At 39.1% G+C, this 13,949-nt stretch overlaps 1 protein-coding gene across 8 annotated transcripts; it reads left to right on the top strand.

Moving 5' to 3' along the window:
- On the top strand, nt 1-12,600 carry il15ra (interleukin 15 receptor subunit alpha). 8 transcript variants are annotated; one of them, XM_047575427.1, is made up of 10 exons: nt 2-234; nt 849-1,049; nt 2,553-2,603; nt 3,322-3,522; nt 3,673-3,720; nt 4,122-4,169; nt 5,608-5,697; nt 10,709-10,789; nt 10,881-10,962; nt 11,043-12,600. In XM_047575427.1, exons 1-10 carry the CDS (start codon nt 153-155, stop codon nt 11,128-11,130), a joined length of 972 nt encoding a protein of 323 aa, XP_047431383.1. In that variant the 5' UTR covers nt 2-152; the 3' UTR covers nt 11,131-12,600. The 8 variants fall into 8 exon arrangements, with proteins under 8 accessions (XP_047431388.1, XP_047431383.1, XP_047431384.1 ...); XM_047575432.1 differs by lacking the exon at nt 3,322-3,522 and having other exon boundaries at nt 1-234; XM_047575428.1 differs by lacking the exon at nt 4,122-4,169.
- Nucleotides 12,601-13,949: the final 1,349 nt, after the last annotated feature.

Here is a 13,949-nt window from a genome sequence, read left to right as displayed (position 1 = left end):
CCTTCTGAGCGTAGAGAGGGTGCGAGAGAAAGTGAAAGTGAGTGTGTGACAGTAGAGCGAGGAACGGCAGCTAGACGTCTCGCAGTGAGGATGGTCTTTACCAGTCGTGGTTGGCTTGGCGAACATGTTGTAGGTCACCGCAGAGCTGTCAGATGGATCCGGGATCGCTCTCTCTGCCTGCCGCCATGGTCCTGATGGTCGTACTGCTCGGAGCCGCGCCACTCTCCAGCGCAGGTATGTGCTAAACCCCATAAACGTTACTTTCATTTGAGTGGATTTGAACGTAGTAGCTAAATAAGCAGAATTTTATTGTTATTATTATTATTTTTATTGTCCATTATATTATGTAATTATTTATTTAAACGGACTTCGCTTCTCTCTGAAATTGTGGCCTAACAAACAGCCCTAATTCTATGTGATTCTTTGCTTTACTCAAAAAACAATTACACAGACTCTAACAGTAACACTGTAATGACTATAAATATATATGGAATCACATGCTTGGGGGAGAAGATGTGTGAGAAGATCGGGGACTTTACATTGAGTCATGTCTCATTATGACTTTCATTTTGACATAGTACTACTCTCAGAGTATGAGGAAAGACAGTTTACGTCTGGAATGTTTAAAGAATGCTCAGTATGATACATAGATACTACTTTAACTTCAGTGGCTCATTATCTGTCTTTCACCGCTTTATGTCTGAAATTGGTAACTTATTTATCCGGTTAGGCACCATAAAATGAAGCCAAGGGTGAAATAATATTTTTTATATTATACATAAAAATTATAATAATATTTCCTCTTTCAGTTAAAAAGAATATTATTAATGTTTCGGTGCCACCCCCAGACCAACAAAGCTGTACGTGCCCAGAGATTGTTCAACTGCCCTATACGCAACCTCCAGAACAGAAGTGCTACAGAGTTGGGAACACTTATCGGTACAAATGTGTGGAGGGTCGCGTGAGGACAGCAGGGACCTCGGATTTTATCAGATGCGAGCAAAAGGACAATGGTGTACAGTGGACCACACCATCCCTCGTCTGTAAACGTAAGATTTGCTGTTAGTTTTTTTTCTCCATATGTTTGACTGTAACCCTCACTTATGTACAACATGGAATCCATCTGATTAATGGGAAAGTTTGTTGATGAGCCCAACAGTTTCAGAGACAGCAGAGTAAATAAACACTCTACATATGGATATATAATACTAGAAGTACTAAGGATATACATGGATTTCTGAGCTGCTAAAAAGTTGACCTCTTGAACAAAGGCCTCATAAAAAAATAAAAACATTGTCTGTAATGCCAGTCCTGACAGCTGTGGTGAAACTCTGGACAAGTCCCAGGGTCTCAGATCACAAGTAACCAGCTTAAAGTACAGATGTGAACACAGCCAGGATGCACTGCAGTCACATTTGCATCTTTCAGTCTTTGACCACATTTTCAGGTGGCGTGAGATATATTTAACTATATTAGTGTGAAAACAAAATGAGTCACATTACCGCCAGACAAGGTTGATCTGTAGAAGAGATCATTCATTCATATCTCATTCACATCTTGGCCTCATGTCATGATGCACACGCACATCAAACAGCTGTTTGCATTTCTAACAGAGATCCGTTAGTGATAATAGCTGTTATAAAATTCCACTGCAAACGGTGAATACCATAAAATGAGTCTTGAGATCAGTTCTAAAGTGCTGGCTAGGTAAACAAGTACCTTATGGTGGCTGTGTTTAGATTGCCCAGGTCTGATGTCAATGCAAGGTCTCAACAGGGCCAGAGAAGCTTTATTACAAACAGTTACAATGTATAAATCATGACTGTCTCTAACAGCTGTCAGATGTTTAGAGGAATATTATTTATGGTTACATCACCACATAGGGTAAAATCTATATTAATACTAACCCAGTGATCTAGATCCTGGGTTAGTATTTATATAGAGATGGTGTAATTTAAGGTGAGAAGACAGATTTCAGATCGCTTCAAACTAGTGTAACCGGTGTTTAATCCAAACAAAACATACAATGGAGACAAGTGGATGCCGGCAGCTGCAGATAATACTCTCAGATCAAGGTCCCATATGTTGCTGGGAAACAATATCTACATAGTACTGTACGAATTAAACTAAAGAATTTTTAGAAAACCTGCAAAAGTAGGTTCTGTACAGTGCCATACTTGACACATAATAATACACTGTTGTCTTAATGCTGTGCACATTAATCGCATGTACCCACTTACACCAACACACACGCAAAAAAATGGAACAACTCAAAAACATGAAGAACAGCACAAGGTGTTGACCTGACCCCAGCAGCAGACAACCCAGAAGCACAGAAACATTTGATGTTCCTGTATCAATCCCGAGTATAGAGTAGTATATCATCAGCATAAAGTGAAATATTCTGGTGTTATTTGTGTTATGGTTAGTAAAATAGTTGTTAAGTAGCCATTTATTGAACTTCATGTGCAGCACGTTCCCTAGTTGTCTTTGTACTCTTAGAATAAATTTATGTCCACTGTAAAGTCTTTGTGTCATTTGTTTTCTTTCAGCTGACCCAAAACTACAGACAACTACGACACCACCCACCAGGACTGTAGAAAGTAAGTGCTTCGTTGGAAGCAACAAGACTGTATTTTTTTTAAGCTATAACAGTGACACAACATTACATTTAAATTATGCTATTTATTGTAAATGAGTAGGAAAAAAAGTGGCAAAAACACAGTGAAATGTATTAGTAAATACTGCGAGACAAGAATAAATGTGGATTATCAGTCAAATTAAGGACAAGTGGACTAGTATGATTCTGGGAAAGTGGATCAGTCTCAGTTTCAGTTAGCTTCAGTTAGTTTTAGGTAATTTCAGTTATGATAAAGGTAACACTAAGAACTTTACAGAGAATGTTAGCCATATAATACTGTATAATACTGTACCAGATGATGAGGAGTGATTGCAAATATTCTGTTTATTGTTTTATTGTTATTTATTGTTGAAACTGAAATTGAAGACTTCCCCTTGCTGTGACATCACGTAAACACAAGACTACAATGATCAGCCAGCTTGCAGTTGTAGGCAGGTGTAGAATGTGTATTTGTCTGTTTACTGGAATCCTAAGATAAGAAGAGGATGAAACCCCAGAATAGCCTTGTAAGTTATTCTTATCATGTACTGGTCCACTAAAATGAACAGCCCTATTCTCTATTCTCTCAACTATTATTAATTGTGAATTTAGGAATGCACTCTAAAACAGAGGTTAAGTCGTTTTTTTGTGTGTGGATCTGCACTCATTGCTTTAGTTTGACTTGATGATATTTCTTCCAGACAAAAACAATTGCGCATGCCCCAAAATACCTGAAAGGCCTCTAACGCAGCCTCCAGGGGAAACTTGCATCCAAATCAATGGCACATATCGGTACACATGTTTGGAAAATTACGTGAGGAAAGCAGGGACCTCAAATCTCACTAGATGCAAGCTAAGTGGAGGTGCCCTGATTTGGACTGACACCAACCTCGAGTGTATACGTAAGATTTTTTTTTTAGTCCATACAAAGTGTATCATCATTTTGGACAGCTCATAATTTTATTGGTATTTTATTAGTTTGTCCGTGCTGTTGCTTTGTACTCTGGAAAGTTGTTAAAAAATAGTAAATAGTCTCATTTATTCTCTTGCAGCTAGCCCAAAGAGAAATGCAACACAATCGCCAGAGAACACCATATCAAGTAAGTGTCTGTTCGTGATAATTAACTGCAATATTTAATCCTGTGTGTGGGGCATGTTTGAGCCGAGAGCCGGCACTTTTGAAGGTGAAGGAGATATGCAGGGGCAGGGACATTAAAATACAAGACAGTGTTCATTGGATACATTGTATTGGATGTTGGCATATGCCCCCAAGTACAGGATGAGTCATCAGTGCTATTTTTTGATTTGTGCTGTTCTCATTATGATGTTCAGTTCTATGTGCAAAAAAACAATGTAGTCAAAAAAAAAAAAAAAAAAGATTTCCAACAAAACAGCAACTTTATCAATATTGAGCCTGATTATAGATTATAGCTCAGTTTGGATTTAATTTGAATATATGATAATGTATATAGTATGTAATAATGATGGTCTAATCTTTCAGACAGTCTCGGCAATATCACTCATCCTTCCACCATTACCGTCCCAGTCAGTGAGTTCTGATTTACTTGTATTTTGGAGATAAAAGCTTACTTAAAGAATAACCATACTAACAACCCAACACGTGATAATGATTAAACAGTAAGAATTCCATCTGTCTGTCCAGATCATTCTTACTAACAGTGGTAGAAGCATGTACGTTTGTCGTTGTGATCACAATCACTCCTTCCAGTGGCCATATTAATATTGGTATAGTTGTAAAAATTGCACATAGACTGCTAGTTGTAGGATATAGTTTTAATAAATATGTAGCAGCAGCGATAGTGGTTGAATTTTTACACGTCAGTGATGAATGGAAGGTTCAAACCTCACTTTTTAGATTTTTGTTCATATTTTTTTTTTTTTTTACTGAACAGTGAGTAAAAGTTAAGATGTTATCAACATTGATTGGACCATTACTCAGGGCAATTCAAAAGTAGTGTTGGATGGCAATCCTATTGCTTCTTTATCTAAGTTTTTATTGACACAATCATGCACCTTGACCCGAAAGTCACATTTGATCATCAATTCAATAGCAAGAGGCTAATAATTTTTTGATGCTGTTTGCGTTTTGCCATGGGCATGGTTGATTGTGCATCTCTACTTGGCCACTCTAAAAATTGCCCATGCAAGGAAAAAAATAAATAAATAAATAAGTTAAATGAGCTATTATCATTGGAATCAGATTCGGTAAAGGCATACACTACCAGTCAATACCGTGGAAACATCTTATCATTGAATTCAATGAGTTGGTGTGTCCAAACGTTCGATTGGTAGTGTGTGCACTGGAGTAAGAGTTGAACAGTGAGACAGATATTGATTATCCCCATCCTACATTTGTCAAGAGGACAGGAAACAAATCTTCCGATGGGTGCCAGTGTCGAGCTGTGTCTGACGGATAAATCAATAATCCTGAGATCTGTTAAGGTTTCTAGTTTCAATAGTAGTTTGTTGTTGTAGTTGTTGTAATGGTTCGTAGTTTTGTTGTGTTGTTGCAGGAACTGGTTGATTAATAATCTTTGAAAAACATTACAGTTACTTCTATGAGTGGCAGTATAACAGTTGTCATAAAGGAATTATACCTTTAGCTGTAAAAGTTGTAGCTAATTTGTGTAGTAGTGGCAGTGGCAATGTTCTTATTAAAAGAAGTAGGATTCGGCGGTTTAAACGTTAACAGCGTAAGAAAAACTAATCTTGCATGTGCTTCCTAATTTTATGCTTCCTAATTTTGTTCTTCCTAATTTTATAATTCACGTACAAATCTAAATATGTAATCAAAGTGCATGGGGTAAAGCATCCATACCCATATCACAATATGTTTGTTTTCTTCAAACATTCCCTCTGGTGACGAAACAAGGTGTGGTAGCAGCAGCAGTTGGACTTTGTGATCCAGAGATGCAGTCATGCTTTTGGCATTGAAAACGGAAGTAAATTTCTTTTCTTATTGGCAGCGACTTCCTCCAGTCCGCAGACTACCTGCAGCACAAGCAGCTTAGCTACAGGGACTGGAGAAACAGAAAGAGTGGCGACAACCACACATGGTAAAGACTTTGCATATTATGCTCTCTGCAGTAATACTGTAGTTTCCCTAAAAAACACCGTGTGTACCAGGAGAGAGGATTTTATAGAGGCAAGGATTTTCTAACCACAACCCACTGTCTTGCTTAGGGGCTCGCCCTTTTCCTTCACACTGTGATGATACTGTGATTTCCACATGACCCATAAGTGTTGTTAAAGAAATAGAAAGCAGTAATGAAAAAAAAGTCAAAATAGGAAGCAAGTGGACTACACAAGATCACTTTAAAAAAGTTATTTTCCAGTGATGTATTTGTAATGACTAGTGAAGCTATAAACGTCAGCCTTTTTTCTACTGTAACAGGAACAGGAAATTTTGAGTTCACTTCTTCAAAATCGACACATGTACAACATAATGCTTTTTTCCCCATTTTTATTTAGTCAGGCAGTGTTTAAGTTTCAAACTTTAATCATCAGTCAAGTATGGAATTAGCCAATAACAAAGTCTGATATAAATGGGAAGGAAGTTGCAAAAAAACATAAAAAACAAAATCATCAAAAACATCAGTTAATGTGTTAAAGTGTGCAAAGGGAATATGATATATGCAGCTGCAGTTTGAAAATGGTTCATATTACCTGTACTCAGTGTTGGGCAAGCTACTTAGAAAATGTCATTGCTATCTAGTGATCAATCAGACAAACAGGTCAGGTCAGTTCAATTGTTTATTAAACTCTTTAAAAGAAAAACATAATTTTCAAATTTTGTAACTTTACTATTGAGGTATAAATGAACAGTTAATTCTAAAATCTTTGGATAATCATGCGTTTTACAGCCACTGCAATATCAATATGTCTCGGACTAATACAGCAACTGTCAGTGAGTCAGTCTAATTAGTCATTGTAAATCAGTCGTTAGTTTTAATTAAATCTTTTATGTACCTCATTGTTTTGATTAATTTAAAGTGGCTAAAGTAACTTGTTTATTTCGTTTAATAAAGTAGTCTTGCTATGGATCTGTCTGTGTTTAGTAGTATATTAGCCCCATTCTGTACTACTAACATCTACACAAATATTAATTATCCACTTAAACTGACCACAACAATTTAGTTTTGTAGAGAAAAAACCCTGCACAAACTATTCCTTTCTCTCTCACACACACACACACACACGCACACGTCCACAGAACGTATGTTGGACGTTGACAGGAGCTTCCTCTTGGGGTTGCACGAAAAACAATGGAATGTGAAACTGCTCTGCGAGGTATCGACAAGTGACATAAACTTGTTGAGGTATGGCCATGGTGTGTCACAGGGTGGAGACGTATGGCAAGCCATTTTAACATTTAAAGGCCAGACGAGATATGTATTGCAGACATCGGTAATTCAGTTTTGCCTAGTCAAAAAGAGCATTTCAGATACCCGCAACTCCATTCCTCCTATCCACAATTGTCAATTCAGATATCCACAACTACATTCCTCCTAGGACAAATGACGTCACTTTTGCCATTCATGTGTACGGGGTTCATCATTACAGATACTTATAATTGAGTTGCAGATATCCGCTATGTGAATTGCGGATATCTGCAACTGAATTACGACTAGTAGTAATTGTAGTTTAAATCTACAATTGATTCTGACTAGTCATAATTCCAGTTAGATAGATATCTTTAATTCACCTCAGCTAAAGATATCTACATGTTCCTTTTCAGATATCTTAAATTACGTTTTGACTAGGCGAAATGACGCTGTAGATATCTGTAACTGGAATTATGATTAGTCAAAATGACGTTGTAGATACTGGAATTAGGAATAGTTGCAATTTAATTGTAGATATCCATTATCAAGTTTTAGATATCTTGAATTGAAGTTTAATTAGAGATATCTGAAATTGGAGATATCTGTAAATTTCATACAGCCTAGTCAGAATGTAATTACTGATATCTTGAATTAGAGTTTCGACTAGGCGAAATGACGTTGCAGAAGGCCCCGCCTACCACTTCAAGCGGGAGCGGGTTGTTGATAAACATTGCACTTGTGGTGAGCAAGATGGCGGAGCAGCCAGAGCTACTCGAATATTCAACGCCACAGCCCGTACAAGGCAGGAGCTGGCGGGGAGGAATGCGGAGAATGCATTACTGGCCTCCTCATTTTCTCATTTCGTTTTGTCAATTACAGCCAATGCCATCCTACTTCTTTCTGAGAAATGTCATGCATGACGTTTGAGATAACTGATAACTAACTCTTTAACTGCCTAGTCAAAACTGAAATTACAGATATCTGCAATTGGCATTTAAGATGTGTGACGAGTTGAGTGACGTTTTCAGTGACGTCACTGCAGATATCCGTAATTCAGTTGTGCCTAGTCAAAACTGAATTAGACAGTGTGTTTACATGCAGAGCTTAATTGAGCTATAGTCAAAATTCGACTTTCTGTCTACAGTCCTTGTCCCAGTTTGTTCTCCGCTTCCACACTAGGTGGCGATGCGTGTCTTCGGCGGAATAATACCACGTTAATACGGCCCGATTTCCGGTCGACCTATCACGTGATACAATAAACAAGAGTCGTTCATGCGGCGAACCGGCATTTTAAACAACTACAAGACGGATAATAGTACGTTTTTAATCTCGTACGTAAAATTGCGCTACTTCTGGTGCAGGCAGTTAGTTAGCGTGGAAAAGTGAACGGCTTTGATCAGTGTCCTTGCTCCGCACCACTCGCCGCAGAGAGTCGCAACAGAGGAACGAAAGAGCCGCATGCGGCTCCGGAGTCGCGGGTTGCCGACCCCTGTACTAGCGACTCCGTTTCTCTTCTTCTTCTTCTTCTTCTTCTTCTTCTACGACTTTCTTTCTTGGACGTTTTTGTTCCGGGGTCACATGCCAACGCAGTGGCTGCGGAACATGCGCACACGCATTATCCGATTGAAAACTCCGATTCCAGTCGCATTATCTGGGTGTCTCCATTGGATAATGAGAACTCCGATTTTAATCGGAGTAACGTGTTTACATGCACTTAAGTGCTCCTGTTATAGTCCGGCAATAATTCGTTTTTTTTCACGAGCATGTAAACGCATCGTTTCGACTAGTCACAATTACGTTACAAATATCTAGAATGAAAAATCCAACTATTCAAAATGTAATTGCGACTAGTCAGAAAGACGTTGTTGATATCTACAATGTTAACTCCGGATAGTCAAACGTTGCTTTTTAAATATTAAATCGGCTCGCCATAGAAGACGACTCTGCCTCTGCCTCCTCCCCCTTCATCGTCTCCGGCTGCCGCGCGCTTTCCCTCTCGGCAGCCCGCATCACACAACTCTCGCGGGCATCTTTTTATACGAGTCTAGGGCGGTCATCAGCAGGTGATAGGTGTGCTACGTGACGTTACACGGGAGAGATGCGTTTAAGGCCTAGAAATTCCTGGGAAAATGTAGCTTCTGTGGACGCTAACCCGGTACTTGGCCACGAAAGTAGCTTCACTACTGGAAAGCTATTTGATGTAGAAAAGAGCGACGCTACTGAGAAATGTAATTAAACTAGTAACGCCGCTACTTGTAACAGCACTACTCCCCAACACTGCCTGTACTGTAGTTACTAGATTTACATGTGAGCAGAATGTACTGGCAAAACTCATTGACTAACTGACGTATAGACGTTAAAGTTGACTGCAAAGTACTGCTACACCTTATAAAGGTTGAATTTTTAATATTTTCATAATGATAGCGGACATGTTTCCAGTGGACCTCAAATAGTGACACGCCTGCTTATTATTCAAAGCTTTATTTTTGACATTTGCCAGTGGTCACTGGTGTTGGAAATATTTTTTTTGTTTTTTATTTTAACATCCGGATTGAATGATTCCTCATAAGCGTTTTTCTTTCTATGATCTTGTCAATTCAAAGAAACCTGAGATACTGCTATCGCCATTTGTGCTGCTGCATTTGCAACGCACGTGTTGTCAGAATGATGGGGACATTTTCTACATTTGCTTGTCTATTTTCATTTGTTTTCTTAGGACGCAGTGCATTTAGATTTATTGGCCACTGTACATTTATTGTTAAAAACTAGTCTTTGATAATAAAAAAGAGAAAGTGATGAATGTAAAATCACTGTAAGAATCAGAGACGAATCAGAGCCTGGGCTCAGATAGAAAGAAATGGACATTGAAGTAATGAGCAAGAAGGTGATTGTATGTATATAAAGTGGGTGGACCAAGAGTGGAGCCCTGTGGCACTCCATTACTATTGATAAAATTACTTCTATCTGCAAATGAGGGATGAACCAAGTGAGTGAAACACAGAGGTTATGTCAAATATGTTTGAAAGGTTAATGCATAAAAGTTTTTCAGGCCAGAGACAACGTTGACACCGCTACTGTTACTGTGGTGAAACCTGTAAAAATCTGGGCCGAGCATTATGAACATTTTCACTGGTTAAAAAAAAAAAAAGAAAAAAAAAGATATCCTTTTCTGATCTGCGGTAAGTAAAAAGATAAAACATAAAAGGTACGGCAGTGGGAACATATTCCAATTCCAGATTGCAGTTTACTTTGTCGTTGTTTTCTTAAAATGATGTTGATGGTGGCTCATCTTGAACTGGTGGACACACACATAAAGTAATCCAATCAAAAAAATTATATATTTTTGGTTACTAGGTAGCGCTTGGCCATTTACCCATGGTAGCAAGCTTAGTAGTCTCATAGTAACAGCTTTTTGAGTAATCCAGTCACATTTTGATTTACCTTCTTTTAAAGGAGTCTAAAGATTCTCAGTCATCCAAGTCATGGTATAGTCAAAAAGCAAAGCTGAAACAAAGGCAACTGGACTTTCATTCCTCGTCCAAGCAGCTATTCTAGACTCTCATAACTTCTCTTCAGTTTGACAAGTCCGTAAAATGTGTGCTGAAATTGTCATCAGATGTGGGTGCTTTAGGAATACCCAGAACACCACAAAGCCCCCATGCTTTTATTTGCAAGTGATCTTAACTGATTTTCATGTAGGAAAACCTTGTTTAAACATTTCACTTTTGCACTCTAAAATCAGATCCTATGACTACGGTGAGCAACCAGACAAATCAGAACTCCACGCACTCAATGGAAACCTCAACTCATGAGGCCCAGAAAGGCAAGCTGTAGTACAGTACATAGTATAGTATATATTTATATTAAGAATACTGGGGGAAATTCCTGTTTAATTTCTTTGGTCTTCTTGACAGCTATTGCTCAAGCAGCAGGCATCAGTGGCTTCATTCTGATCATCTGTGTTGTGATCCTGATTCTGTTCGTACTCTATCGAAGGTAAGCTAGAGCAAAGCATCATAAAACCCAGGTGAACCTCTTAAGATCACTTCGTTTCTGACTGTCCCTTTAAATTTCAGGAGGTCGCAAAACAACACCCCACAGGCAACAGCAGAGGAGCAGGTACCCATGAATAGTCAAGGAGGAGGACGAGGACCAGGAGCATAGTTGCTCCGCTGTCGCAGTGCTCCTAGAAGGACTGTCCGTCCGCATGCAGTGAAGAAAAGGTCTTGGCCTCCACATAGGACTGGAGACTGTGTGCATGATTGCATTGCACAGATACCCCCCAAAGAAAACGACGACTGGCTTGATGTGACATTTGTTGTTTTGCACTTTCCACCACCTTTCTCTCTCGCAGACCTGAAGACAAATCTTGGAAATGGGGCGATCCGCTCGCCTGGTGCTACAATAGGAGTTTGTCTTTCCTAGTCACAGAGGACAAACCTGGGGATTATCCAATCATCACATCCAGTGAAAAAACACCAAAGACAACATTTATTCAAGAAACGGGGAGCGGTGGTCTGTTAAGTGCAAGAGTTAACCTTAACCTTGTCAACGCTAATGGAAATACTCCCACACAGACAATAGGAAAATATGTCACAGAAGCCAAACTTCCCCGTTGCCGTTTTGGTTACTGATGTAGTTTTTTTTCCGTCCTTAGTATGAACTAATTAACAGTACCACTGGCTTCCTTCCAATTTGATATACAGTGAAAGACAGGCAGCTCCCCTATACCGGTACTGAAGAACTGATCTGCGACCAATACACATGGGCAGATTGACTGATCAAGCCACATGGCACAGTATGCTAATCACACTTAGCTTTAGCTATGAATACAGCAATTGTAGGAGAGGAGAGGGATAGAGATGTTACATAGGCTTGCTGTTTTACTGTATATAGAATGCTTTTTTGTTCATATATATATATAAGTAAAGAACGCCAGTGGAATACGTAACAAACTAATATATCATAATATATCAATTTTAAAAAATCAATCGTCTTTCAGTCGCAACATAAAATGACGGCCAAGATTTAGCAAGATAAGGTTTGTTTCTTCTCTGTTTCAATGGATAATTGTCAATAGAATGTACAGAGTACTCGATCCGAAACATCACAGGCTTTAACAATGATATAGCTGAGAAATATTTTACTGAACCGATGTGATCTCAGGGATAGAAATCTCACTGCAAGCTGAACTCAGAAGTCGCAGCCGCAATCCTTTAAAGTTACTCAACTGTGGCACCATTACAAATTGGAATGAAACAGCCTTTCGTGGTCCACGGATCACATTCCTCCCACTACCAAATGGACCTAACGCCAGAGGTCTGTTGTTAAAACGTCCAGGACTACTATGGGTCGATGAACTGAGGAGCACAGATGCAGGGAGGGGATGTTGGAAAGACTAATTGTTTATTTTGGACCTCTCATGGCAGTGGTAATAAAAATGAAAAGGAAATAATGTATCATTACGGGAATTAGAAGGGTCTGGTTGTAATTACAACAATTTGAGGATGTATGGTCAGTGAATACTTTGAATGGCTGACATTGTGTGTGAGAATGCCACAGATCTAAAGGTAAATGTTGCAAATCAATTTGTCGAATTGTAAAAAGAAAATAAATAAAATGTGTGTGCAGCAACTTCTTAGAGTCATTTGTGATTTTATAAGGTTGGCAGACTACCAAAAGAGCAATGGAAGCAAAATTAACCTGACTGGCAAAAAAACAAAAAAACAAAAAACAAAAAAAAAACACAGCGCCCACTAGTGTTTGGGTGGCGTTGCTACAGAGTGAACCAGACTGACGAGCGCGTAACCATAAATGGTTACCATAAACTGGCAACTTTGTTTAACTGAGTTTGAGTTTCATCGCAGCCAGTGTCACCGTTTCTTAACCCAGAGCCGCTGCACCACAGGGAAATGCTCAAACACTCAACCTTTTTCTCACACAGTTCCACCACATCTGTTGCCATATGACCCAGTTAATGTGCTCCATTCATTCAGATGGTTTATTCTACTTCATTTACATCTCTGGCCCTGAAACTAGTCAATGATGCCAATTGCAAGTTTATGCAACTTGCAAAACCACACCTTGCACACATTCCAGTCTGTGTAAAAAGAACAAAAGGACGCTCCAGTCAGATGTTTACCCCTTTTAAGAATGGAATCTTAACACGTATCTATTGGACCGGTGCCTCAAATCTAGACGCACCTCTTCAGAGCAGTCACTTTTAAACCACAACTCTGTAGCTTTATCTGTACGCTCTGGTCTCTCATTGTCTTGAGTTAGACCATCCCTTGGGATTTCCCATTCATTTTACCTTTACAACGCATGATGTTGCCACCGCCGTGCTTTACAGAGGGGATAGTGTTGCATTTGTAATACACCCCTAACTTTTCAACAACCTTTGCTCTGAGTCGTGAGGGATGTTTTTTTTTTTGTCTTCAGGGTGAAACTGTAGCCACGCGCCAGTGACGCTCTGCACACAGGTGTTTTACACTACACCCACAGTTGCAGTTGCATTCACTGCGTGCACTCCATTTGAGACTATCTACGCCAATTGTCTGAACGTTTGTTGCATTTGGAGGAGGAGAATACTTGAGCCGTCAGTTGTTTTTACATTATATACTTTGAATTAATTGACACTGTAGAAACGTATTTCCACCCTGATATTCATAGTTTTTTTTGGTTTGTAAAACAAATAGCCAAATGATACTGACCATGATTGCCTTTGCAAAAGCAATCATACGGAACACTTCCACTGGGTGGATACTTTAATAGGCACTGTAAACAGTCTACAGATGGACCCAATTCCAGCGGCATCTCCCATTTTGCCTCACGCACAGAAACAGTTGCGTCGCATTTAACACGTCAACCATATAATTATCTGGCTGCTGATAGTTGACTATAAACTGACCGAGGATTATCACAACACAGAGAAAGTTACTTCCGTTCCCCCTGGAACCTTCTTCTGAAAGGAGAGATAATAT

This window comes from Mugil cephalus, chromosome 22 (genome assembly GCF_022458985.1).
Source record: "Mugil cephalus isolate CIBA_MC_2020 chromosome 22, CIBA_Mcephalus_1.1, whole genome shotgun sequence".
NCBI classification, from domain to species: domain Eukaryota; kingdom Metazoa; phylum Chordata; class Actinopteri; order Mugiliformes; family Mugilidae; genus Mugil; species Mugil cephalus.
The sequence above is the reverse complement of the archived record's forward strand: the minus strand, read 5'-3'. Positions and strand labels throughout refer to the sequence as shown.